The sequence below is a fragment of the Mizuhopecten yessoensis genome, unplaced genomic scaffold (assembly GCF_002113885.1).
Source record: "Mizuhopecten yessoensis strain PY_sf001 unplaced genomic scaffold, ASM211388v2 scaffold11159, whole genome shotgun sequence".
NCBI lineage: Eukaryota > Metazoa > Mollusca > Bivalvia > Pectinida > Pectinidae > Mizuhopecten > Mizuhopecten yessoensis.
The window spans coordinates 723,393-750,166 of record NW_018408909.1 but is presented as its reverse complement, the minus strand read 5'-3'; the positions used below and the strand labels follow the sequence as shown (position 1 = coordinate 750,166).

The following is a 26,774-nucleotide window of genomic DNA, read 5'->3' as shown; positions in this document are numbered from 1 at the left end:
CCCCCCCCCCCCCCCCCTCCCCACAAACAAACTAAAAATGATATTCCTAACAGCTACTCTTAAGTTAATTTTGTTTTTGATGGGTAAGAGATCAAATTAAGAAGTTTACGTATGGCATATTTCTTAAAGATATCTCGATTAAGACCTCCACACAAAAAAAATAAAAAAATCAGAACCACTTATGATATTGGTCATGCAGCATGAGGAAAACCCATTTCAGGGTTCAAGCAGGACTTGTTATCGTCCTATCAGTTCAGATTCCATGCTGAGAACAGGGTCTACATGTGTGTACTTGTAATGTGTGATAAATCTGGAGAAAACAAACTTGGCCAAGTGGGAAAATTAACTTGGTTGCTCCGTATCTGTACTTAGAAATACCTGGCATTAACAAAGTGACAAGAGTAGTGCTGCTCCCTGCTGTGCCTGTTGGTCAGGTGAGAAGATGGAGTGGCGAGATATCTTTGAAGGGGGATTGTCGACTGGATCCGCCAGGTGAAAATGGAGGGGAGGGGGGAATATAGGGAATGAGGTGTGGAGATATCTCTCAGGAGGGTAAGGGTTAAAAGATGGGTTATCTGTACCCAGTAAGGTGTGTGAAACTATACTCACAGTTGGAAACACTAGTCAACAACAAGACTTTCAGTTCCTGGACTTCTTAATGTTAAGTTTTTATTTGAAAATTCATAATTTTTTACATTAAAATAATTCATTTGTGCTGGAATTCAAATTGATGGATAAACTATATTTATATTTCATGATCTAATATCCAGAAATAGTGCCAGGCATTGTCAAACATCAATAAAACACTTAAATGTCATGATCAGGTGTATAATCTAATCAACAGGTGTGAATCCTACTTGGATGGTAAATACATAATTGATATATGCATTTATGATTACTTGTCAGTTATATCTGTGCTGTGAAAATATCTGTCATTGGAATATATTAATACAGAGAGGAAGAGGTAATGCAATATGCTAGGCCACTTGTATCAGTAACGAAACCAGTTGGGAACACATCTGTTATGATGTACATGTTCAAGAAAGTTCTTTGACAGTCCATTGATTCCTGATTAGGAAAACAGGTACTAATTATACCTTTATTATGAACGTCTGCTTCAGAGTCCTCCATTTTAAGACATAACATTTTGGGAAAATAAAGCACTTTATTTGCAAGGGAAGCAGCCTGTTTTCTATTGTAGAAGACAGTACACAAAAAAATCACTAAACACGTTGAGAAACACGGACATCCAAATCATTGCACAGGAGGGGCGTTGTTCCTAAGCAATACTTTTGTTCTAAATTGTTTACCCTTTATAAAAAAAGGAATTGATAAGTAGCATGGCAATGATTACAAATAAAAACCCTATAAAATGGAATCAGTGCCATGTTGTATTTGTGTGATAAATGTTTGAATCAGAACCACAACCTTGGAAAATTAAATGATAAAAATGTCTGTGTACACAAGGAATGGATAACACTTCATGTTGAATAGCATGATCTTACGAATTCTTGACAACTATTTCTCGATCTAAAGTAAGTCGGTCGTCCTTTATCAACGACTTTGTTATGAGGGTTTCTCCTGAATATATAAACCGGGCCAACTGAAATTTTACACAAGGGTCTCTTTCAGGCCGTTCAATATATATACATGCAAATCATGGATTCAAGTCTTGGTTTGCTTAACCTCCCAGGTGGTATTCAAAAATTAATTGGTGTACCCAAAAGTGATACAACCCTGCCATAGTATGCCACAGAACAGGGCTACATAACTCCAAACAGCAAAGGATCATGTCTTGGAAACTCAAATGTACGGTGTCTGTATGTATATACGTAGTATACGTGTAAAAGTGGTGATGGACACTGGTGTTCAGGGACTGCGTGTTATGGTGACAGCTATCTGGTTATGTAGGAAAATTGAATCGACTTCAAGTGAACATACAATTTAATATTATCTCAATATTTACATAAAGGCTTTGGGCTCCTGAATTAACCGTTGCATTGTTTGAGTTTTTGAAGAGGTTTTTGAAGGTAATCCATAGTTCAGCTCAAATCACAGGTGCACACACTGTATTCCCAGTAGATATTAAAAAACAGAATTTGTTTTTCAATATAAATGGGGTTCGGGAGGTCCAATTTGTGTCTGCTCTAGAGAAAGTTCTGTGCAGTTCCTTGTCATTGAGGCGATGGATTCCTGGATGGAATTCACTTGTTTCTTCATAAGAGTTATAAATTAAACCAGTCTAAGACATGACTATGACAACTTAATTCCAAAGTTTACATGTTTCGACCAACTGGGTTGGCCACCGTCAGACATCTGACGTCCTGCATTTGACAACCACCCAAGTAAGGGAAAACGGTATATATTATATGTCGGAAGAACTATTAGGTAGATGTACATACAGTACTTACTACACACAAAACAATGACAATCCTCTATATTATTTCATTCTGAGATGAAAAAGGTTTTTTCAAGTAATCTTTAAAATTTCAATATATTGATTTATTGTGGTAATGGAATTTATGGAAATTAAGCTTTGAAATATCTTTTGGCTTAAATGGTTCCATTGAGTATAGAAGCACTAATTCTGATTGTCAGGCATGTTAGTTTGGTATTTTAATAATATCAAAAGCAATATCAAAACCATGGAATTAGTTTCAATTTTAATCTTGACTCAGAGGAGGAGTACCCATAGATTACTGAAGGTTTTACTGGATCCACTAACACATGCCAGACTTGTTCTAGAGCACACACATGGACACGTGTTATTCCGCTATAGTACAGTATAAGATATTATGGTATTATGGGATTGTACTGGATATATGTACTACTAAATGGTATAATTCCACATGGACGCCTTCCATGGTGATTATAGTATTTATCTAACAGGATTACCAGTAGGAGTTTCACATGGATATATATAGTACCAGACAATATCATATATAAGTCAAGTATACACCCGTTAGCTAAGTCTGTTATATTGACTGTGGTGAAGATATTAGTGGTATTGAAAGAGAAGGCTTATTATTTCTGTATGGTATGGTGCTGACGACTTATGTTAAGTCTTCAAATCTGTTTAATGGGGTTCATTTAGCTTGCTGTTTGTAAGTCATAATACATTACACTTAATCTTGAGGTGGTCAGTGCTAGACTGTACATGAACTTGACTGTTACGTCTGTTCAAAATATGTCCATTGTTGTGTAGGCTTCTTGTTTTGCTTCTGTTTTTGTGAGAAAAATAAACAAAAATGAAAAGAACATTGGCGAATTTCAGAAATTTAACACATTAAAACAAATAATTTTGTAATAATTTTGGTCACTGGACATGGGTTTATGAGAAGTGGAAGGTCTGCATGTATTCACAGTTTTCTTTTAACAATAATGTTCCTCATATTTTGACTATTTTCATAGTACAGTGGAAACAGACATCTCTATATCATCCCACCCACAAGTAAAATTCTGCATTCAAGAGGCAGTATATCATTCTGAAAGATTTTGGTCACTGTTACAATAGATAATTCCTTAGCAGCTTTTTTCTTATGTTTTTGGCGGAAGATGTTCAACCAACAAAAACATTAGGAGGTTATTATAAAAATCTTGATGGAGAATATCAAAAATGTAAGGATGAGCATCCAAGTTAAACTTTTAGAATCTATTTCATTTCAAATCAATTTTATTGTATTAAAAAGAACACAATTGGATTAGGCACAGGCATTGCCTATAAAAGCCCTTTCCAGAGAAAATACACACATTTCATACATTCATATATACATATATATATAGAAAGAGTATTATAGAGAAGATGTAGTATATGTTCAATTATAGGAGAATACTAGAACCATTTAATACATGTTCACAGAAAATAATATCTAGAATATCATAGATTTTAACATTTCAATTAATATAGTCTATTTACTTCAATTACTAATAGCCTAGTGTTTGGTTGGAGGCACTTCAAAGACACTGTCACTATACACAGTGCCATCCTTCCCGTATCTATATGTAGAATCTATATGGGGGTGCTCTCATTTGGCTTTCACCACTGTAGACCATAATGGACCCCTCCATATCAATGCATGATAGAGTCTACTAAAGTTACATAGGGGTGAAAGGGTTAAATATTAGCCTGTGGTAAAACATTTAAAATATATGAGAATATTTATATAAAGAACCAATATTGATGGCAGGTAATATGGAAATTTGTTTACCTGAAGCGTTCATATATTCCCTAATACAAAAATGTTGAATTTGAGAGAGGTTGCCCATGGGGGCATTAATGCTGGGAAATGGATTATTTTGTCATGATAGCTTGTCTTACATCCATGTGATGGTCAGTACAATAACAGATCTTGGATACTTGGATCTGTTAGTAACTTACAGTTATAGAAACACTTTTGGTGTAACATTGTAGGTAATAATTGGTCAAAAAGACACTGGTGACTGTTGATTGTTACCTATCTAAAAAAGGTCATGATGCTTGTAAAGAAAGCCGTTTTAAATGATTTTACATGACATTGTGTAATGGAAGCAGAATCTTGACAGATTGTTGTGTTAGCGACGTCGGGATACTGTTGGGGATGTATGTGACCAGTAACACAGATACATTTTAGCATGGCCTTGCATGTGTACATGTCTGCACTTGATCTATAGAAACGTGTCCACCCTTATCGTGTTAGCTCTACATTAGACCGTCATCAGTATTGATCCTGGGTGCCAGACTTGTTAATGAGACTGATCAAGCTTCAGGCCATCGTAATTGAATGAGAAACCAATCTTTATCGATCACTGCATTGTGTCTTTGAAATTGTATGCCATTTATTAGATCCCGAATAACATTAATAGAACTTAAACAATGTGTTTAATTGATCCATATGACAACTGGATTATCTATCAAATTTGGGGTTAACTAGTGGGTCAGTGATGCAATTCAATCACTATATTGTCAAAATCGTTTATGCCCTTGCAATTTTAGGGGCATATAGTGTTACCTGCCATGTCCTCCTGTCCCATCGCATTCTGCCCTGTTCTGATTTACACTTCTTGTTCTAAAGACTCCATTTCACCTTTTGATCAAACTTTATACAAAGGTCAAGTGCAAGAATATCTTTTAAATGAGTTTGTGTTTTATGGTTCCAAGGTCGAGGCCAAAAGTCACATTACTATTTATAAAAAATTGTCAACCAATTCAGTGTCATCACTTCAGCAGCAGCTGATTTTGATCAAACTTAACAGAAAGATGAGGTAAAAGAAAACTTGAATGAGTTCATATTTCAGGTACCAAAAGTCAATAAGGTCATCATTACAGTTATATGTAAAAATATTTTGTGGTTAGCAAACAAGTTGGTGTTAGCTATATGGATAAATATAACAAAACATGTTTTGATAAGTCTAGATTTAACTACAGTTTGCTCTGGGCAAATATAAAGTGATTAACGGAACTCATTGATGAACCCAAGTCACGTCAACCTGTACGAAGCATTCACACTGTGAACTCGAATGAGGAACCAATGTGGCGGCCCAAACACTGTTATATACATCCGATAAGTCATCATTATCGGGTCATTCCAACGTAACCCTGTGTGTCTCTGACCCTGCCCGAGCCTCGCACAATGTCGTTTACATAGGAATTCACAGCTCTTAGGCAGCACTGTAAAACGTCAACACCGTAGTGCTGTAGGGATCACTCTCTTGTAAACGTTGTAATCAGAGTGAAATATTACAGAGGTGGGTCGAGATATACTGAAAGATCTGATAAAAAGGTCAATGAAGATGAACTGACTCCTGTTCCTATAATTAACTTACCTTGCTGTTGGACAGGTTAAGGATAGTGAAAACACTGACATATGGTATACTACAGCACACTGTTTATGTAGTCACATGTACTTGATCTTTATTTTGAAAATAAATAAAGCAAAAGTTTGGATCTAATCTTGCAACAACAATGAACTTTGCCGTAGTTAAGGCGTTGGAGAAGGGAGGCATACTTATAGGCTTCCAAAGATAGTTGATCCACTGACAGATATACTGAAATACATGATGAAAGGTGAAAAGTTCAAAACTTGTTATAGATTGTCTTATTTGTTGTAGAAATGTAAACGGCATACTATGTATCCTGGACTAATATTTCACAAAGCTATACAAATAGGCATGTACCTTCATTTTCTTTAAAACATTTTTTTGTGAACATTACTAACAACCAGTCCATGCTGTGTGTAATTAGTTTGTGCCAACAGAGTTAGGAATCTTCTGGATAAATCTTCTTGCTAGTCCATTTCTATGTGAGGTGTCAATTCACCAGCAGATCATATCAATAGATTAAGTTCTACGTTGGACCTCTGTTTTAGCATTAACAGTACTAAAATCTTATTCCAGTTGGTACAAGAAATTTGTCTTAATCCAATACTTCACTTTTTGCAGGATGATTCAGACGACCATAACTGCAACCTTGATATGGATGATGTATTAAATTGTGACACAGAAGCTGAAATCCGAGAATATGCATCTGTAAGTATTGATGGAGTTTATTGACTTTATAAACAATGCATCATGACATCCCCCATGTCTCAGTAACACATATAGGCCCCGGCCCTCCATATCAATGATTCTCTAGTTATATTCTCTAGTTATATTCTCTATCAACGCTAGTTTTGCTCTGGACGAACCTGTATATAGACGATCAACTCTGCCAAACTTGGTGCACTTCTTTGAACATGTGTACAGTGTGATTGCACTGCTAGGTCATGTGTAAAATTGGGCTATTACCGTAAATATCATTAATATCATGAAGGCATTAACCGTATACATTTCTGCCTAGTTTGCACATTGTACAGGGTTCCCAGTAACATTGAGATGCCTGCAGGCATTGCCGTCATTGCACTAGAACAACTGTTTGGGTAGCATAGGATATCTAGTTTATGAGAAGTATGTGGGTTTGAATCATCTGTAGTCTGGGAATAATAGGACGGGTAATTAAACTGTACATATATGTATATCTCAGACATTTACCATTGACATATACACTGGTATTGGGTACTGTTTATCTACGTAATCGTCTGTAACAGACTGGTGTATTCAAGTTACAGTGTCATGCAGACAGAGTTATCTAAAAAATTGATAAAACTTCAAGCTCCTATTTTCATCAAAACAACTGTGAGATTTTCTATAGGGCAGCTGCTGCCATGGCTTTAATGGTATTGACAGGGTTGGTAATTCATAGGTGTTCAAATGTTAGATGTATTGTATTCAGTATACAACTAAGTTTTCCTGGTATACTTCAATTCTATGGTCTCACATTGATTGAAAGACGAGTACATCAATAAACGCAGAAGTAAATTTGAATGATAATTGACTTCGGCAGCTGGTGTGACATTGTAATAACATTAATATTCAAAATTTATAGAATTTAAGATGTTGTCTGCTCATTTTGTGATTAGCTTACAAATCAAAACTGGTATATCATAGAGTTACAATTGAAGTAACTCTTTTTTTCCAAGAAAGCATTACTTGTCAGTTCAGGGAAGATCTGATAAAGTTAAGGTAAATTTTCCCTTACTCATGCAATTCTTTCGTATGGGAAATTTTCAGAAAAGGAATTTCGTTAGATATAAGGAATGCTTGTGAAACTTGGACTTCGGTACTTTTTTAGGGGATAACCCAACTGGCAGTTACAGGTTGATAAAACTTATAGCAGTATTAGAAGTAGTGGAACATGTAGCAGTAATGAGAGTGATGAAACCTTTATAAAGTAGGTAAGGAAACTTATGTCAATTATATAGAACTGACCAAAGAAAGGCATAGCAGTTTTGAGAGTGATCGAACATATGACAGTTCTTAGATAGATATGGATATTTCAAGTATTGTAAAAATGAGTGTTAGAGTTCAGATCTTTGTTTTATGGTGAATACTGTGCCTGTTTTACTGATTTATAGATTCAGTTATACTGGTACATAATGGCAAACTTTTGACCTCGGTGCAAGCCCATATATACCTTACAATTCACTGCTGACTTGGCACACCTGGAATACTAGACTTGTGATTCAGGAGACAACGAGTTCATAAAGAACGTTTGTAGTAGATATTCTATCTGATTTACCGGTATTTTATTGTAAAGGAGTATAAACTTATCATTATCCAACAGATTTAATTTCTTCAGTATTGTAGGAAAAAACCTTATCGAGATCTTAATTACATGCAGTGTAAACATTATTCTAATCTTGGATACCATTATTTCAGAAAAGATTCTTCTAAGATTTTTATTGAGAAAGTAATTACCAATACTTCAAAAAGTATGTGGTAAGTCGTTCATCCTGATTTGCAAAGTCGAAACTAATTATCGCTACACTGTTATCTGCATTGACAGCTTACTTAACTTTATATAAACAAGAAATCATAAAGGATACAAATGGATGGCCTATGTGAGATCATGGCCTGTGTGAGATCATGGCCTGTGTGAGATCATGGCATGTGTGAGATCATGGCCTGTGTGAGATCATGGCCTGTGTGACCTGTACAGTTTGATGGTGTTGGTCACTAGATAAGTATGTTTATAATATCTACAGGGGCAGTAGATTTGCATATTTATTTTACTATGTACTCTGCACAACTTCTTCTAATCTATCCCCAGGGGTCAGTTCTGGGTGAATCATCATATTCGATCAGCACCCTGGGCTATCAGTCAAGTCTGGGAATCTCAGCTGACATTCCTTAGCCTTGGTTTGGCTTTCCATTTACAAATTTTACCTACGGGATTTTCTCCTAGTTAAATCTTCCTGTTCCCTGATTCCTGAAGGCTGTACATACATCACTGCTTATTTCATAAATTAGAGTTTTATTAAAACTAATTATAAGGATGAAAATCAGTTTCTTGACTTTGTGATAGAATGTTACCGGTCTATGGGTGTGTGATATGCAATGTAATTGCAGTAAAATACTATGTACTGTTGAGGTTTATTACTGTATTCAAGCAGTAAACGAGTGATTATCATGGTATGGTCATTTAGCCACCACCAAACAAAGTTAAATCTTTGTGATATTTTATTTGAAATTTTAAGGTTAATTATATATATTAATTAAAAAAGAAATCAATAATTGTTCACCGCAACTGACCAATTGCAGAAGATTAAGCAATGGGAAAAAATACAAATTGAAGCAATTGAAATATGAACTGATCACTACCTGATGTTAGAATCATCTACAAATGTACATTCAAGTTAAGGAGGGTGATTAATTTCATACTGAGGTATCACAAAATCTCATTCTTCATTCCTCAGGCTTAAAGATGCATTTAAAACTGACAATAAATGTACGTTGTACATGTATACTAAACTTACACCATATATCTATACATTAAACATTCTTTCAGATCAATAAATTTCACCAATGGCTTCATGAATACTTAACTTAACATTTTGTCCAATATTTTATCTGCGTTTTAAAAATAGTGTCTGATGTATGTATTTTTAATGACATATCTACAGTGAGTTTGCATGTGATATAAATTGTTCCGACTCGTACTGCAGTGAGGTTTATAGTTTGAGACCTAGACACCAAAGTCAGTGGGTGCATTTTTACCCTGGCAGCTGTGCATGTTGGAACAGAACTTTCTTTAACACATGAAAATGTCCCAGGGGTGCAGAAGATTGACAATCTTTGTATAAACCTGGTTAGTATCTCTGTTATCTAGTGTGAAATTGAAAATTCTATTGTCCCCTAACAGTCAGGATCTGTATGCCATGTATGGGACACCAAGTCCAAGGAAGTTTTGTATGGGACACCAAGTCCAAGGAAGCTTTGTATGGGACACCAAGTCCAAGAATACTTTGTATGGGACACCGAGTCCAAGGAAGCTTTGTATGGGACACCAAGATCAAGAATACTTTGTATGGGACACCAAGTCCAAGAATACTTTCTATGGAACACCAAGTCCAAGGAAGCTTTGTATGGGACACCAAGTCCAAGGAAGCTTTGTATGGAAGACCAAGTCCATGAAAGCTTTGTATGGGACACCAAGTCCAAGGAAGCTTTGTATGGGACACCAAGTCCAAGGATACTTTGTATGGGATACCAAGTCCAAGGAAGTTTTGTATGGGACACCAAGTCCAGGGAAGCTTTGTATGGTACACCAAGTCCAAGGATACTTTGTATGGGATACCAAGTCCAAGGAAGCTATGTATGGAAGACCAAGTCCATGAAACCTTTGTATGGGACACCAAGTTCAAGAATGCTTTGTATGTGACACCAAGTCCAAGAGTACTTTGTATGGGATACCAAGTCCAAGGAAGGTTAATGTATGGGACACCAAGATCAAGAAATCTTTTCAAATGTGACAAAAGGCAAAGTCATGCAGTATATATCATTGCATTGTATATGCAATTTATGGGACACCAAAGTCTAGAAAACTTGTCAAACGTGATAAAAGAAAAAATCATACAGTATAATTTATCAGTCCTAGCCTTGTTTTGTCAGCCTATGCGACTTCATTTTTAAAGAACCAGTAGTGTTCCTTTAAGTTCTAACACATTTTCATGTAGGTCTGCAAAGAATTACTAAACTTGCACAACATATACTGATTAAAAAGTATAATTGAATGATTCAGGTTGTACAAGGCCTAACACCACTGTAGAACTAGTCGACCTGATGATCAGTTCAAAGCATTGGCATTCTAAAGAGTTGGTATTTGATGTGAGGTGGGGTGGTATACAAATACAAATTATAGCATCATACACCCTTTAACTAGATTGGATATATGTTTATTTTACATATGTAGGATAGATAGTGTTTGTTGTTAAAGGTATACATAATGATTTCCTTTATATTACCTGTAGGTTGACAAATGTATTTAGTTTGTAAACACAGCGTTGTTCCCTCAATTAATGTCCATGACAACATTAGTAACTAAAGGAAGTGTCCATTAGATCACCGGCTTCAGTGATTCTCTGGAACATTACGATATTTGTGTAAACTCAAGTTCAAAAAAACCCCAAAAAAACACAAACCCTACAAAGAAGTGTTTGTTTGAAAACACATAAACTTCTTGTGCCCTCTGTATAATATTAAACTCATTTGCTTGGGTTCCATTAGATATGTGTTTTTGTCAACAATATAATTAACATTCAGAGATTGTGTATAATCAGAGAAATCTTAACTGTCAAAGCAGTCAATTAAATTTCTTGGTAGGAAATCAGCAAAGTTTGTAAGTTTATTGTATAGAGCTGTTTATATTGACAGTATGTATGTACAGACTGTATCCGGTTTATAAATATACATGACTTTAATGTTAGTTGGGAGATGTTTCCTGTGATACATTATGCTATGTCAGGTAGTATACTGTATTTGAACTAATTAGCACTCCATCTCTAAAATAAACGCCCTATCCTTTATTCTGATGTGGGGGGTTGCATCCCTTCAACATAATTTACCATGTAAGACAAATGTGCTTATTATAGCTATACTTAAACATGTTGAAAGGTTTTGTACTCATTGTAATTTTTACCAAACTGCCAAGTGCCCAGGGCATTTATTAGGTTGACTATGGTAGAGGTGTACCTAGTGTACTGTAACACTGACACAGTGTCAATACAGTCAATCAGACTCCATCATATACATCTAAATTGTTACAACTCTGAAACCTTTCTCCTGTCATTCCAGGTATTGTGTCAAGTACCTGATGTTTAGTAACTTGTCTAAAGTAAGCAGCTTAGGAAGTTTCCATCCCCCCCCCCGACACAGTTATGTAATGATCATGTAGTTGCCATATATCTCTATCCCCGCAAATTAAATTGTTCATAATCTCGTCAGTAATGTCATGATTTCATCGTTTCATCATCTCCACAGATAATTAATTAAAGATGATTAAGACAATCCTTCCCTTAGGAGATTTTCTGATAAGATCGAACAAAATTATTGTGTTGTTTCGGAGAAACTGTGTATTTTGGAAAATATTTTTACAGAAATTTTAAAGAGACAGCATTTTCGACTTTAAGAGTTCTTTTTTGTAATTCATGCGCTTAAACCTTAAGAAAGGTACAGAAAGCTTATATTTACAATGTAATGAATTTTCTGTTTAGACCTTGTCATGCATACAGCACTATTGAGACCATGTAATTAGTTTCATGCACTCGGCCTGTTTCTATTGACTGTTTATAGGTTGATTTGTTTGGGCGTATAAAGTATACAATTATAGTACTCGTCCCTACTACCACCCATAGATACACTGTCATTGGTAAACAGTCCTTGCTACTGGCAAAATCAATGCTGTGGGAAATTGGCCTGGCTGATGGTGTAGAGTAATACATGTATGGCCTGTTTGATGGTGAAGAGCACTACACGTTTCCCTCATTTACTGGTTCAATATTCAGCTGGGAAGCATCACCCTCAGTGACCCAGAAATGTGACCAGGAAACATTTTTCAACCCTGGTCATCGTGCACCTTGAATCAATCATTTCTGTTTGACCAGGATCAGGGGTCATGACCAGGATCAGGGGTCATGACCTTTTGACAGGGGCCATGGGTCATGACCCTGTTACTTACTTTAAAATTCCATTTCTCTCAGCATCTTACAAAAAGGTGTTCATGCTGCAGTTTCTTTTTCATCATAGTCTCAGCTTCATACATTCATATAGGAACCATTTTGTCATGAAGCTGAATAAGGCAGTGATTTTCTGTATGATTGTACAATTTGCTGAAACAGATTTTTTTTAATCTGGTGTTGATCAAATATAATGTTCTACATGGTCCTATCGAGATAAATATTGAGTAATGAAGAAATTGTAAGTCAGAATCTCTTTACTGGTTTGGTTCCTCTTTTGTTTTCATAACCGTATTCAGGAGATGTTGTTTTTCCATAACTACCTTACTGATTCCATTAATAAACCATATTTTAATAGAATAGTTATATATACATACACCTTTCTACAAAATTGAAATAAGGGGAAAGCATCCAGTTTGGACAGTCAAGAATCTTTACCATCTGGATCCAATTTCCTTTTCCTACCTACACAGTCATGGTAGAGAAAGGTTGTATTGGTCCTCCAGACAGAACCAATGGTATGATTACCACCTATCAACACGGTATAATAACAGTACAATCACCTAAACAGACAGACAGAGTTTGAACAACAAGATAAAACAGGGCATGGTGTGGAGTGTGATGGTATCAGACTGGGACTGTTACTTAGTACCCTGTATCGGATCAGGTCTAGCAGTCAATAACCGATGAGGTGACGAGGAGGGATAGGGGCCAGACGTCTATCAGGAGGGTGACGAGAGGCCATTCAAACAATGAAACACTAGCCATTGTGGAAAGATAACAATCAACACGTCGTAAATCAATCTTTTTTTGGTCTAACATGGAACTCAACTTTACCTATATTCTAAAAGATTTGGTACCTGGAGTAGGGTGCAGGTATTGATGTCCAAACTATGTAGGGTTTGAAGATGTAAACTTAGATATTGTTGAATGCTGATGTGAAATGGTCTGATGTTATGGGGACACTGGTAGTGAAGAATCATGGATTTTAAAAAGATTGCAGTCATTAGGGATACGGAGGGGAGTATTACAGTGTACGAGTTAAAATGATGAGGGTGTGGAGGGGAATATGTATACATGGTGTGTAAATCAAAGTCTAGATTTCCTTTTGATATCAACTTTTAGGATTCGATCATCATCCCTGAATTTCTACCTCCGAATTTAAACTCGATTTGTATAAAAAAATCCTTTGAAACATAAGTCTGGGTTCATCACCTGAATTTGAAGTCTGGATAGATTGCTTCTGAATCTAAAGTCTGAATAAAATGCCTCTGAATCTTAAGTCTGGATTCCTTATTGATTGGTTATATTAAAGGTACCAGTGCAATGTTTAAGGATGTTTAAAGTCAATATGTCTGTAATCATCTTGATATTCCCATACTACAAACAGTACTGAATTACATCAATACATTATTTACTGTACTGGAGGGCTTACAATCAATAGCTGCTGCCTCTTGTATAAATGCATGGCTTCAAAAGAAACCTTTTTTGGTGATTTTAATCCTTGATCCGGTCTGTTGCCACATTATGGTATACTGGGTATTGTGGTTGTAATTACTGCTATAGGTAAATGTACTGGTTGATTTTAAGTGTAAAATTTATTCATCGATCTTACATTTCCTACTGTACCATATTCAGCCTATTAAGTGCCAAGGGCACTAAGCATTTCATGAGAATTTAAATTACTGTATAGAACCGTTTGAAAGAGCCATAGTAGACACTTTAATACATGAATGATGAATAATGATGAAGGTATGGAACAATTTATCTGATCAGAAAAAAGGAACAAGGGTACTATTATAAGGGAAGAGATGCCTATTACGGTTGTTTAAGGTATATAGTATATATGCTGACTTAGTGCTTTAGGTTATTTACGGTATATAGTTTAGTCGTTAACATTTAAGTTAATCAGGTAATTGAAAGATATTCTGTCATTTAGGGGATAACCCTATTGTATTTTGACATTTGTGGCAGTATATTACTATTATATTATCGCAAATTGATATTTACTGGTGACAATGAGAGGATCCAGTAAAACATATCTCTGCAGCAGTATAATCACTTTATACATGTACCACTGCAAATGTCAAAATACAGTAGGATTATACCCATGCTGATTCATATCAGCTTAAACCAGCAAAAGAAACAATGATTTAAAGATATTTTCTTCAAAATCGGGGTCAATGAAACAGACATTTTCAAAAGATGGCGATTTTTTTTTTCCATAACTGTTTGTGTTGAAAACATACTTAGCAACAGAGTGAATGGTGTGTTGACTTCATGTTCAGTAAATGGTTCATGTATGTATATATAGATATGGAAACTGCATTCTGTGATTGGTATGTATGTTTACTGGTTCAGTGACTGGGATGTTGTAGTCTACTCAGTGACAGTCGGGAGCAGATCCAGTACTTGCTGGTTTTAATGGTTGAGTGAACCAGTGGAGGATGTTAAGGCTTCAATTAGCAATAACAGTAAATTACAGAGGGCAGCCTCCATGTGTGTTAGAGTGGCGTGAAGGCTTTACTGCTGTCAGGTTATCATTTATTTACCACAGGGTGGAGGAGACTGGCATATTACACAAATGTATACCTATAATGTATATGTGCATGCTCTTTTAGGAGCGTCTTAGGAGGAGATGGGCGGGGTAGGGATCATTACCTAGGGTATTGAAATATGATTTCATAATTTCACACATTTGTGAAAATTGGAAAGCTTATACAAAACAGCTGAAGTCTACTGACAGCTATGACATGTAGTCATATGGGGGAGTGTATGGACAGGTGGCTAACACTACAGAGTACCACATGGCTGTAGTACAGGGTGTGTATGTGAGTGGTGATAGGCTGCAGTTGTAGACCCCCTGGTGTTGAAATGTAAGATTTGGAATTCTAATGACCCATGAAGACTCCTATCATTTGCCCTATCTGTCTTCATACTTGGATGCCTTTTCATTCCCATGAGATAAATCTCTGTTCAACATTACATGAAAAATCACAAAGAACGTGTATGTATTCATAGCATGTTAGTACTGTCAACTATTCAATATACAGTAGGTAGGTATTCGTAATTATATGTGGTTAAACTCTGGTCTGTACCATTGAAGCTTTCAAAATTCCAGTTCCTTTTAGACTATAAATGTGCTTTTAATTGCTAATTAATTTCAAAAAATGTAGGTATGAGTTTGTGAAGAGAATAATTGTTAACCATTTTGATGAATATCTATGTACTGAGTGCATGTGTCCTGATAAAATGAACAACTGATTTTGCAATGTATGCATAAAACTTTCTATTAATGGGAAATTCAAAATACTGGGCCAGACTACACATGCAGTGTTAGGATTGGGTTGTGGTCTATCTAAGATAATGTGCATAGAATGCAGATGTTATCTAAGTAAAAACAAAAATCTTTTGGTTGAGAAATGGAGGGGATTATACAGGCTGTAAGTCAGATCTGGTGGAGTCCACACTGTGTCTAGTTCCTGGCAAGGTCTAAGTTGTGCTGATCTTGTTCTGACAAGGTCTAAGTTAGGTAGATGGGATCTCTTGTGGAAGTATAAATAGCCCCATTATTGGTACATGTTGATCATTCATGTTTATGGGGAAAAGATTTAAAACGTCATTCATGAAATTGGAGGGAACAGCTGTTATACTGTGATGTATGTAGCTTCAACATTGTAGGTAGTGTGCCAGGCTCGCTTGACTCCTACGTACCCTGTAAAATACTGGGGATAAAGATGTTCTGATTCTTGATTCACATTTATACAGAGCTAATTAAGTTACGTTAGTTAACTTTGTAGCTGACCCTGTTAATGTTAGTGCTTCTTTATTGACAACTACCATCCCAGAGAGCTAGTTCTTCTGTACTTCCTGTTCATGGCACCGTAAACTCTGTGTCGGAACAGACTTCTATAATTATACACACACTTACATGTAGTCCGAATTATTCTGACGTTTATCAACTTTTTTCATATCGGTCTGTCGTCGATTAACGTCAGAACTCCGGCCCTCTATAATATGCGGGAAATATGCGACCCGCGCCCGGAGCACACTTCAAACTGATGTTTTAGAAACAAATCGTCACTTTCACACACAGGTCGCACATGGATCGAAAGATCTATTCTTTATGCACTAGGTGGTATCAATAACATGTGTCAAAGATCATTACGAAAAATATTTTCCAACGTTTTCTATACCCAACCCATGTTTTTAATGGAAATTAGGCCATGAGCAATGTCACATGACTTGACAAGAGCACGCATTACCGAAGGTATTTCCAAACGTTATGACGTAGGCCGGCGAGATTTTAGTCACGTGGCATTAGAAGGCGGGGCTATCAAAAAACTAGAGTAAAACAGAGTAAGTTTGAAAAAATGTTTTTAGTGACTGTATTGGTGGGTTGAGGCATGTTATGTTTGTTCATCTTGTGCATAATGAATAGATCTTTCGATTCATGTGCGACATGTGTGTGAAAGTGACGATTTGTTTCTAAAATATCAGTTTGAAGTGTGCTCTGGGCGCAGGTCGCATATTTCCCGCATATTATAGAGGGCCGGAGTTCTGACGTTAATCGACGACAGACCGATATGAAAAAAAGTTGGTAAAACGTCAGTATAATTCGGACTAACTTACATGTTACTGACTAATTATGAATCAAGAGTATTTTTTATAGATTCATTCAGAAATATCCATTTTTCCAAGCATATATATCACTTTGAGATCAGTAGTACTGGATCACCTCACAAATGAAGACTAGTTAACCCCACCCCACTCCAAAATAGAGACTTTGAGTTTGAGGTTAGTGGTACTAGGTCAACCCCCACCCAACATAAACACTTTTAGGTCATTGGTACTAGGTCAACACCCCCCCTCCCCCCCAATGAATACTTTTGAGGTGAGTGGCAGTAAACCATAATATTTTTTTCGCCCTACAAAGCTTTCACTCGCTCATATCCTTGAATACTTATTATTAGCAGTAATACCAACTATATCTGAAGTTTTTTGCCTTGTGTTTATTTCACCATCTCTTTTAAGAATGACACAAAAATGAAATGGCTGAAATTTTATAGCATAAAGTAATGGGACATACAAAAGTAATCTCATTGAATCAAAGAGGTGGTCAAGATGTTATCTTAGTGTAGTCTGGCATGGCATGTGTGGGCCCTGTAAGGCCTCAAGGGACCACTGACAGTCATGAATGTCATTGAAATGATGTGTACACATGTTTTATCATTCCTATAACTGTTAAATCAGTGTGTTCCCTGAAATAGGACATTGAGACATGATTCTGTCAACATTTATGTAAAGATGTATATCAAAAATAAATAAAACGTATTGTGAGAATACTACACCTCAATTCCACAGTGTACAGGTAAATAACAACAGAGGCACCAACCATAACTCTGTTATCACTTGGCATCAGAAGATTTTATAACTTTTTCAGAATATTTCTTTAATCTTCCAGTCGTTAAGCTAGACCCAATGTATATTTTACTCAGACTTGTACCCAGTACTATGGTGACACACAGACCTAGAGTTGAGATTTAGCAAATGAAATGGGAGGTAGTCATGGTCTTGTACAAGAGGTTTACATACATATATAAAAAAACCTCTAAATGTCTGTTATCCAAACTTACGGTATACCCGGTAACACCACTATGAATCAGTCGGTGCTTGTAAATTCATGTTTATTTTTTTGTTCAGCTTTAAACTAAAGCATTTCAACAAGTTTGAATTTGTAGAACATGTGTTAGGATTTATATGTAGGTTTATATGCAGCATACTATTCTAAAATACTTACTAATATTATATAAAATATAGATTGATAGTATATTTTATCCAGTAAAGTATGTCAGCTTTTATCAAAGTTGATGCATGTACACAATAGTTTGCGGGGTTTTATATTCCAAGCTTGCAATTTCATATGAGAAATTTCCATAAAATAATGTCCCTATATATAATTCAATCTATTTTAATACGTTGCCCAGTGGACAGAAATATATCGCAGCAGAGATCTAGACTTGTGTACAGTATTCCAATCCTCAGTGGTCTGTGAGATCTAGACTTGTGTACAGTATTCCAATTCTCAGTGGTCTGTGAGATCTAGACTTGTATACAGTATTCCAATCCTCAGTGGTCTGTGACATATAGACTTGGGTACAGTATTCCAATCCTCAGTGGTCTGTGAGAGCTAGACTTGTGTACAGTATTCCAATCCTTAGTGGTCTGTGAGATCTAGACTTGTGTGCAGTATTCCAATCCTCAGTGGTCTGTGAGAGCTAGACTTGTGTACAGTATTCCAATCCTTAGTGGTCTGTGAGATCTAGACTTGTGTACAGTATTTCAATCCTCAGTGGTCTGTGAGATCTAGACTGGTGTACAGTATTACAATCCTCAGTGGTCTGTGAGATCTAGACTTGTGTATAGTATTCCAATCCTCAGTGGTCTGAGAGATCTAGACTTGTGTACAGTATTCCAACCCTCAGTGGTCTGTGAGATCTAGACTTGTGTGCAGTATTCCAATCCTCAGTGGTCTGTGAGATCGAGACTTGTGTACAGTATTCCAATCCTCAGTGGTCTATGAGATCTAGACTTGTGTACAGTATTCCAATCCTTAGTGGTCTGTGAGATCTAGACTTGTGTCCAGTATTCCAATCCTCAGTGGTCTGTGAGATCGAGACTTGTGTACAGTATTCCAATCCTCAGTGGTCTGTGAGATCTAGACTTGTGTACAGTATTATAATCCTCAGTGGTCTGTATTTGTTGCAAACTGTGAAATGTCACATACTGTACCAGGCAATCTTTAGCCTACATGATATAAATGGTTGAGATCGAAGGCATGTATACAAGAAGTTCAGTTAAACCTGTATGAGGTTGTTTACTAGCAGGTGGTCCTTATACACAGGGTTCAGGTATACCGAGCTATCAGCCTTCAAGACAAAGGCCCACATGATGTGGTCACAGATTATATGAAAACTTGATGATGAGGCCAACAAAGGGAAGTCTTAACCCATTTACCCCTAAAATCACATTTGAACCTTACTAAATCATAGACTGAGCAAGTCCAGTTTAAATATGTAGGGGTGAATGAGTTAATGGTTGTTTATGATAAGGTGGTCCTTATATACAGGGTCTTGCCTTAAATGACGATAGCTGTTGATAGGATATTAAACCTGGTACTTATAACTAACAAACCAACCAACCAACTATAGTACTCCAGCCTTGAGGTCACAGGCCTGCATTATTTGGCTGATGTTTGAGATTGAAGCTGAGTATTCTGAAACTTACACGAACCTGATTTTAAGTCCATAAAGACGGGTCTGAAGTGTTGTGTATGAACTATGAACAGGTGGTTTTAGGATAATTTATAATATAGCTTCTGCCAGTGATAGATGCTTGATTCATATCCTATGTGACCTTTATAACACGGCTTTTAAACCATACTAAAGGGAGAAAACTAATGAACATTGCTTGTCTTCTATTTACAGAAAGAATTAGCTGAAGCCAAGAAAGCACCTGAAGTTTTAAAGGTAGGTTTATAATGATACACATGAAAATGTCATTTGATATTAAATTGCAAAAGAAATCATAAAAGCATTGTAGGAAAGTATTAACAAGTTCTGAAAGTCCTACTCCACACCATGATTTGTAACTAGTCGTGTAGTGTACCATCATGTGGGGAAAGATGATTCTGTCTCTTATTTCTTACCAACATGTTACTTCAGGTTACCCCACACATCTCAAACTAGAGGGGTTTAACAGAGTCAAAATAGGTTTTTAAAATGTTCATCTCTTTTCAATGCATTATTTAAAAAGTCAGTCATTTTAAAAGGTCCAATAATAATAAATTGACCGTACCTGAGAACTGTTTAAATTTAAAAGAAATCTAGATATGTAAAAACACAAATATATTTTTTATGGAGGAATGCATATATTACTTCTTATTTTTTTCATTTCAGAAATTTATAGATGATCTTGTTGAAAAAGCAAAGACTTTGTAATAGTTATCGGTTGTCTGGACAACAACCACCATCTTCATCCCATGGTCAGATCACATGACATGTGAGGAGTACGAGAGCTGCTGATTGGTCGGTTGGGTTGGGTTGTGTTTGCATGGAAGAAGTTGATAAGAGAATCATCATTTTCATACATTTTCATTTCATGATCAGTTGATTTCTTTCAACTCCATTTCATACAACTTATTCCGCATAGATCATTGAATGTTTTGAAAGAGATCATTTGATGTTGGTTTTAAGATAAAACTGTTGTTTAAAGCAGGCTGTGGTCCTAACTGAATAAACTTACCCCATACAAAAAGATTCTCAACATACGTTATTAACTCATTCATCCCTGAAATTTCATAATGAACTTTTCCAACCTTTGAATTGGAAGAGTTCAAATGTGTCTTAAGGGGTGAATGAGTTTAAGAAACAAAATTTTATTGGTTTTAATAAATGTCAAATTTTATTTTTTAAAACAGAAATCACATATCTCAGAATAAAATTGATACATCATAATTGTATATTTAAGATGAAATGTTTTAAAATTAACATCCTTTAAGTTAGTATAAAAATTAACTTAATGATTCCAATGTCATAGTTTTACAGTATTTAAGTTATAAACATATACCATTTACTATTACAGAAGTCATATGTGAAATAAGATCTCAGGGAAGACAGAAGAGGCATTTCAAATTGTCTCCCCTTGTATAACATGTATATTGTCATGGCAATAGTTGTGGCATGAAGAAACATTTGCTTGGTGACCTTATGTTACATTCATCAGTCACTGTATATACAAATTTTTATTATATAGTTAAAGTATGGGCTTGAGGGATATAACATGTTGCCGGTTTCCCGAGATGGAGACATGGGGAATAGTCTGGTCAAAGGTAACCAGAAACTTACTATGTCTTGAAATCACTTACATTTAATCTTTTTATATAAGACAAAACACTAGGACTATTTTAAAAAGCAAAATTCCATCCACAATTTCCAAAAATCTGTTGAGAGTCATATCTACTCTTTCGAGCTGGTGAGCTCTGCCAACCACTCATCTGATTGGTTTGGCCATTTCCATTGAAAAGTTGTGCGTTGACCTGTATAAACTATATTATCAATACATTCATCAGTTAATAAATCCAAGTCTGCACTGTTTAGTAATTGTACTGTCCAGGTTTCTTAATAGAAAGTCTATTGGTGACAGAGGTATGTTTTACAGAAGGAAGCGTTATATATACATCATCAAGTACAAATCTGTATTTTCATGGTAAACTTTTTTGTCATTACTGGACAGTTTCAAATAACTTTTGGGGTTTCCAGTACATTTATACATTCTATAAGTAATGTTTTCTGTCAGTTTAAAAGAAAAAAGTATGTATTTGCCGATGAAGGGAAACCAATTTTGTAATCATGTGTGAAGGGTTGAATTAGATACTTGTGTATTATTTGCATATTTATACTTACCATTTGTCAGTCGTAACATTTTGATATAGAAAACGTAATTATGTTTTGAAGAAAAACACAGTACATTTCAGTTGTTGAGGGCAAGTTTAAAAATATTGTAGAAACTTTCTCCTTTATATTCTCTGAGACGGTTAAAGTCATTTATACTCATTCACCTGCTGTTCAGTGCTTTTGTTTTACTGGGTATCAATCTATCAACCTCCTTAAATATCTTACATCTTCTGATGGATCAGTGCCACTGAATTTATAGCAAAGTATATTAGACCATGAAAGTGTTTGCAGCATCAATAAGAAAGTGCTCAAGACAAATGACTTAGGTTGGCATAAAAAATTCTTATATTTAATAACAAAATTTTATTTTTGTTTCAGAATTATCTCTGCATTTTTTTGTAAATTGTTGAATATTGATCCTGTAGAATTAAAGCACTGTCTAGTAGGTTAAACTTCATACTGATGACACCATATGTTTTTAGTGTGAGATGTGTAGCCGGATTACTGTAGAAGCATTTTGTATAGAAGATTAGGGAACTGGGTGTTTCTGAAACTCTGGCATTAGGATAGGTAGAACAACAGGGTGGTATTCATTTTATGTTTTAATATAGAAAAGACAGTTTGAATTGTGACTTCATTATTTTCAGCAGGAAAATTAAACTAGTAATGTTGATTTTATATACATGTACATATGATTTCAAAAGTTTATAAATAGTAAATTTAGAATCATTGTTACATGTACTTTCAGATTGCTTCTTGTAAAAAAATGAAATAAATCAACACCTTATATACATTGAGATGTAATACTTGACCTCAATTTGCTTTGATTGATTTTTTTTATGCATTTATAAAAATTCATTTAAATGATCTAAAGAGTCTGGCTGATAATGTAAATTGTGTGTTCATGAATGTTTGATATTATGCATACAAATGGATACAGTTGTTGTGATGACTTATATCAGTGCTTAAGCCAATATCAGTAGTAACACTGTGCATTCCCTGCCTAGTTCTTCTTAACTCTGTTACTTTAACAATTTTTTATTCAAATAATCAAAATAAATTGTTTGTATGACATATATTTAGTTTAGTATATACTATAAATGTATGTACACATTTAGTTTTATAAACACAGTACATGCAGGTGGGGTCATTGACCCCTCAAAACTGAAATTTACCCCTCTGTTATTTTTTTGTTTTTTGTTTGCATAGAATGGCCGTTCTTAATTTTGGTATTCACTAAAAATTGCTGAAATGGCCCACTGCTCTCAAATTCCAGGATTTCCCTGTACATGCATATATGTTGGGAAGAAAAATGAAAATTGTTCATTAACTTCGTTTTTAAGCTTATAAAGGTTTAAAGACTTGGCCGTCAGTTCTCAAATTGTCTGTCCAAGTCATCCCTTGATATCACCCGTACATCAGTCAATGAGATTTCTGTAAGGACATAGATGTATGCTTTATGTATACCCTTCATTTGTACTGCTTAAAACTTAGTCGGCTGAATAACATCTTACATATTTAATTAAACAGTGTGTTTTATTATTTCAATCTTTCTCTTCAATAATTTAGAAAAGAAAAACATTTGCTAGCATTACTCTGTTATCAGGACACTAAAAGGGCGCTGTTAGAAAGTGTTGGGTGAATTGAACTCTGGTGTTAAGGCACAATACATTTGATATGTTGTTAATTAGAGAGAAAAAAATCATGTTCACAACAAAACTACATTTAACTTTTATATAAATCTGGTACAGATTTTTGTTTCTTTGTCGATGCACTATTTCTGGGATGTTTCATTAGAATGTAAAACTGAGTTAACTGTTGGTAGCATATGAGTTTTTTTCAGCAGAATAAAGAACCTGAAAGATACAGTATCATATCTGCTGCTCTTAATAATGATTATTTCTTACCATTTTATATAGAGTTGATAATAACCATGTTTTATTTAGTTTTTATCTTATATTTTCTAGTCTATCACACCTGTATGTCTCAAAAATATTTAACTTTCATAAAATTTTCATAAAAAATCTTCATTCACCAGAATTTGAAAAGAAGTATGCTGTGTTAAAAATTAAAAAAGATTATTTCTTTGTCTGGTTTAAGATGTTAAGATATGTAAAACTGGTTGTACTTTTTGATCAGAGAGAACTTTTTATAAGTTTTAAAACTTTTAATGTACGTATACTTTACCTCCTGGGGTAGGGGAGATAACCCTACATTTTATTAGGCGTACAAGTTGATGTCATGGCCACATTTTGTGTGTTAATGTAATTTTGAAATAAGCTAGTCGACTGCTATTTAAGTCTGTGTACATGTTCCTGTATATGCTGATCATGTGTTGAGACATTTCATCTTGTGCGAAATGTAATAAAACCAAAACGATTTTAATTGTATATTTATGAAACCACATGAACTGGTGTGAATAGGTTTTACTTTTTTAAGTGTTTCTGGTTTATATATATATTATTATATATTTAAGTAATAACAATTATGCTGTTTTTGAGTAAGATTTAACATATTTGCTAATTTTTAATTCAGTAATAGACTATTTATGGGATTTGTTGGTGTTTTGGAATCAAGGTTTATGTTATATTTTTGCTAGACTGAGTATGATGGTCAAATGGATCTGTGATTATCGCCCTTTGTTGTCTATAGCCCACATAGGATAGAAAAGTAAATGGATCTGTGATTATCGCCCTTTGTTGGCTATAGCCCACATAGGATAGGAAAGTAAATGAGATCAAAACTCATTTAAGATTAAATAAATCAAATTTTTCAAAACAGTGAATGGCTATGAATTGCAAACTCCAAACCATTGATCTTTATTTTAAACGTGTGTGACAAACTGAATGCTGTACACGTATAAGATAAACTTTGCAAAGCTATTTTGGGACCAAACAATTTGTCTTACTTATAATTATAGGACAGAATTTCATAGGGATGATTAGGATGTATTGACATATCGACAAATACATGGTCACTGAACTATACCATATAGAGTTGGTTCATGTTGTATGCTGGAAGTATTTATCTAATTTCAGTGGGGTACACACAAGTGTAAAATTCGTCTAATATGACACCCATTGGTCTAGAAAAGATAAAACGTAGAGATAAAAGCAGGACCATGTACTTGGAATGTGTCCTTATAACTAGTATGGAGTTTTCTGCCACACTGGACTGGTAGATAAAAGTCCATGAAACTTACTGTAAATTTCATATTGTGTCATTTTATTATTTTACAATTGCACTCTACACTTAATTTGTTGAAGAATTATAAGAAAATCCAATGTATTTTAGGTTGCTTCATAAAAATTTGGGACAGATTTGAATTTGAATGATTTTTTTTTTTTTTAGATTTTTTTGTTTGGCAAAATATAAAGTATTCGGATTTGCATACTTGTTTTGTGATGTACTAAATTGTTTCAAACAGGGAGCAAGGTGAACAAGGGATTTGAGATACTGTTTTTTATTTCCATTTACAGGCATATCTATAAAAATTTAGGATGTAAAGTTTTAATTTTTGAATGCATAGGGTAATTATAAAATGATGAGTTGGTACAATATTGAAATTGTATAATTTTAACCTTGAAAAGAAATTTGAGTGAGAGAAAAAAAGAAGTTGTGCAAGGATGAAATAGGATAATGTCGTAGCTGATGCGAGATTAGCCTGGGATTGGAGATACAGAAACATTCTGGACTAGCTATAGCTGTCAATATATGGTAGATTAACTCCTGATCTCACTTTTAGTCTTCCTCATACAGCTTATATGTTTTGTTAGATAGGTTTCCGTTATGTACGTAGTGCACAGGACATCCTTTTTTGTTTCCCTAAACCATCATTTATTGTGATGTTATAACATGCTATTTTACACCTAAACACTTGAATGTGGTTGTAAGCAATAAGTTGAAATTTGTTTGTCAATTGTACATATATGATTTTGAAAAATAAAATCTTAAATTTTGATTTAAGCTTTGTTTTTAATTTTGAGAAGGGACAATAAACCACAGATGTTTCTTTGGAAATGAAACAAGAGATTGTGTGAACTTTTAAGAAAGATCTGTCAAGTGCTTCTTGAGATATAAGGATAACAAGGCAAAGTATTGCAAGGCAATTCATAGTCCCCCACTGGTAATGGTTTCTATATTTAACAAACAGTACACTTATGTCAGGAAGCATAGGTCACAGTGAGGTCATAGTGACCTACTTCTTCACTCCACCATCCCGAGATGTCCTGGTACACCAAATCTGGTTACTCGAGGTGAAAAAGTATAGAGGATTTGCCCAGGACAAACTTTTTCAAAAGTTAAGGTCAAAGGTCAAAGCATAGGTCACAGTGAGGTCATAGTGACCTTTTTCTTGCACTCTTCACATCCCAAGACATCCCTGTACACCAAATCTGGTTACTCCATGTGAAATTAAAACAAGATATGTCCTGGACAAACATCTCGGACGGATAGACAGAGTGTAAACCTGTAGTCAATTACTTGCTTCGATTTTGATTAAAACTTTTTAAGCCTGTACAATACACAACAAGAGTACCGTGGGGCGGAATAATATACGTCCGTCGAATGCCATATAGTGTTATATACTTTCTTACATTGAAATAAGATCTGCATCACTCTAAGAGTGGTAAGCTGACATGCTTTAAACAAGAGGCCCAGAGGGCCTGTATCGCTCACCTGAATATGTTTAAAATAATTGGTATGAAGTAGGTGCTGCAAGCGAGTACATATGAAATTTCAGAAAGATCCATCCAGTACTTGAAATATAGCGAGAATAAACTTCAAACAGAGC

General features: G+C 35.1%; 1 protein-coding gene across 2 annotated transcripts in view; it reads left to right on the top strand.

The window, feature by feature from the left end:
• Positions 1-20,935, top strand: part of LOC110467085 (protein phosphatase 1 regulatory subunit 14C-like) — a 46,789-nt gene extending 25,854 nt beyond the window's left edge. Inside the window, exons 3-5 of one of the 2 annotated variants that reach the window (XM_021523992.1) lie at positions 6,418-6,504; positions 20,015-20,056; positions 20,486-20,935. In XM_021523992.1, coding sequence (XP_021379667.1) covers positions 6,418-6,504; positions 20,015-20,056; positions 20,486-20,527 — 171 coding nt within the window. In that variant the 3' untranslated portion in view covers positions 20,528-20,935. Of the gene's footprint in view, positions 1-6,417; positions 6,505-7,645; positions 7,718-20,014; positions 20,057-20,485 lie in introns of those variants that run through there. The other variant, XM_021523993.1, reaches the window with a different exon arrangement.
• Positions 20,936-26,774: the final 5,839 nt, after the last annotated feature.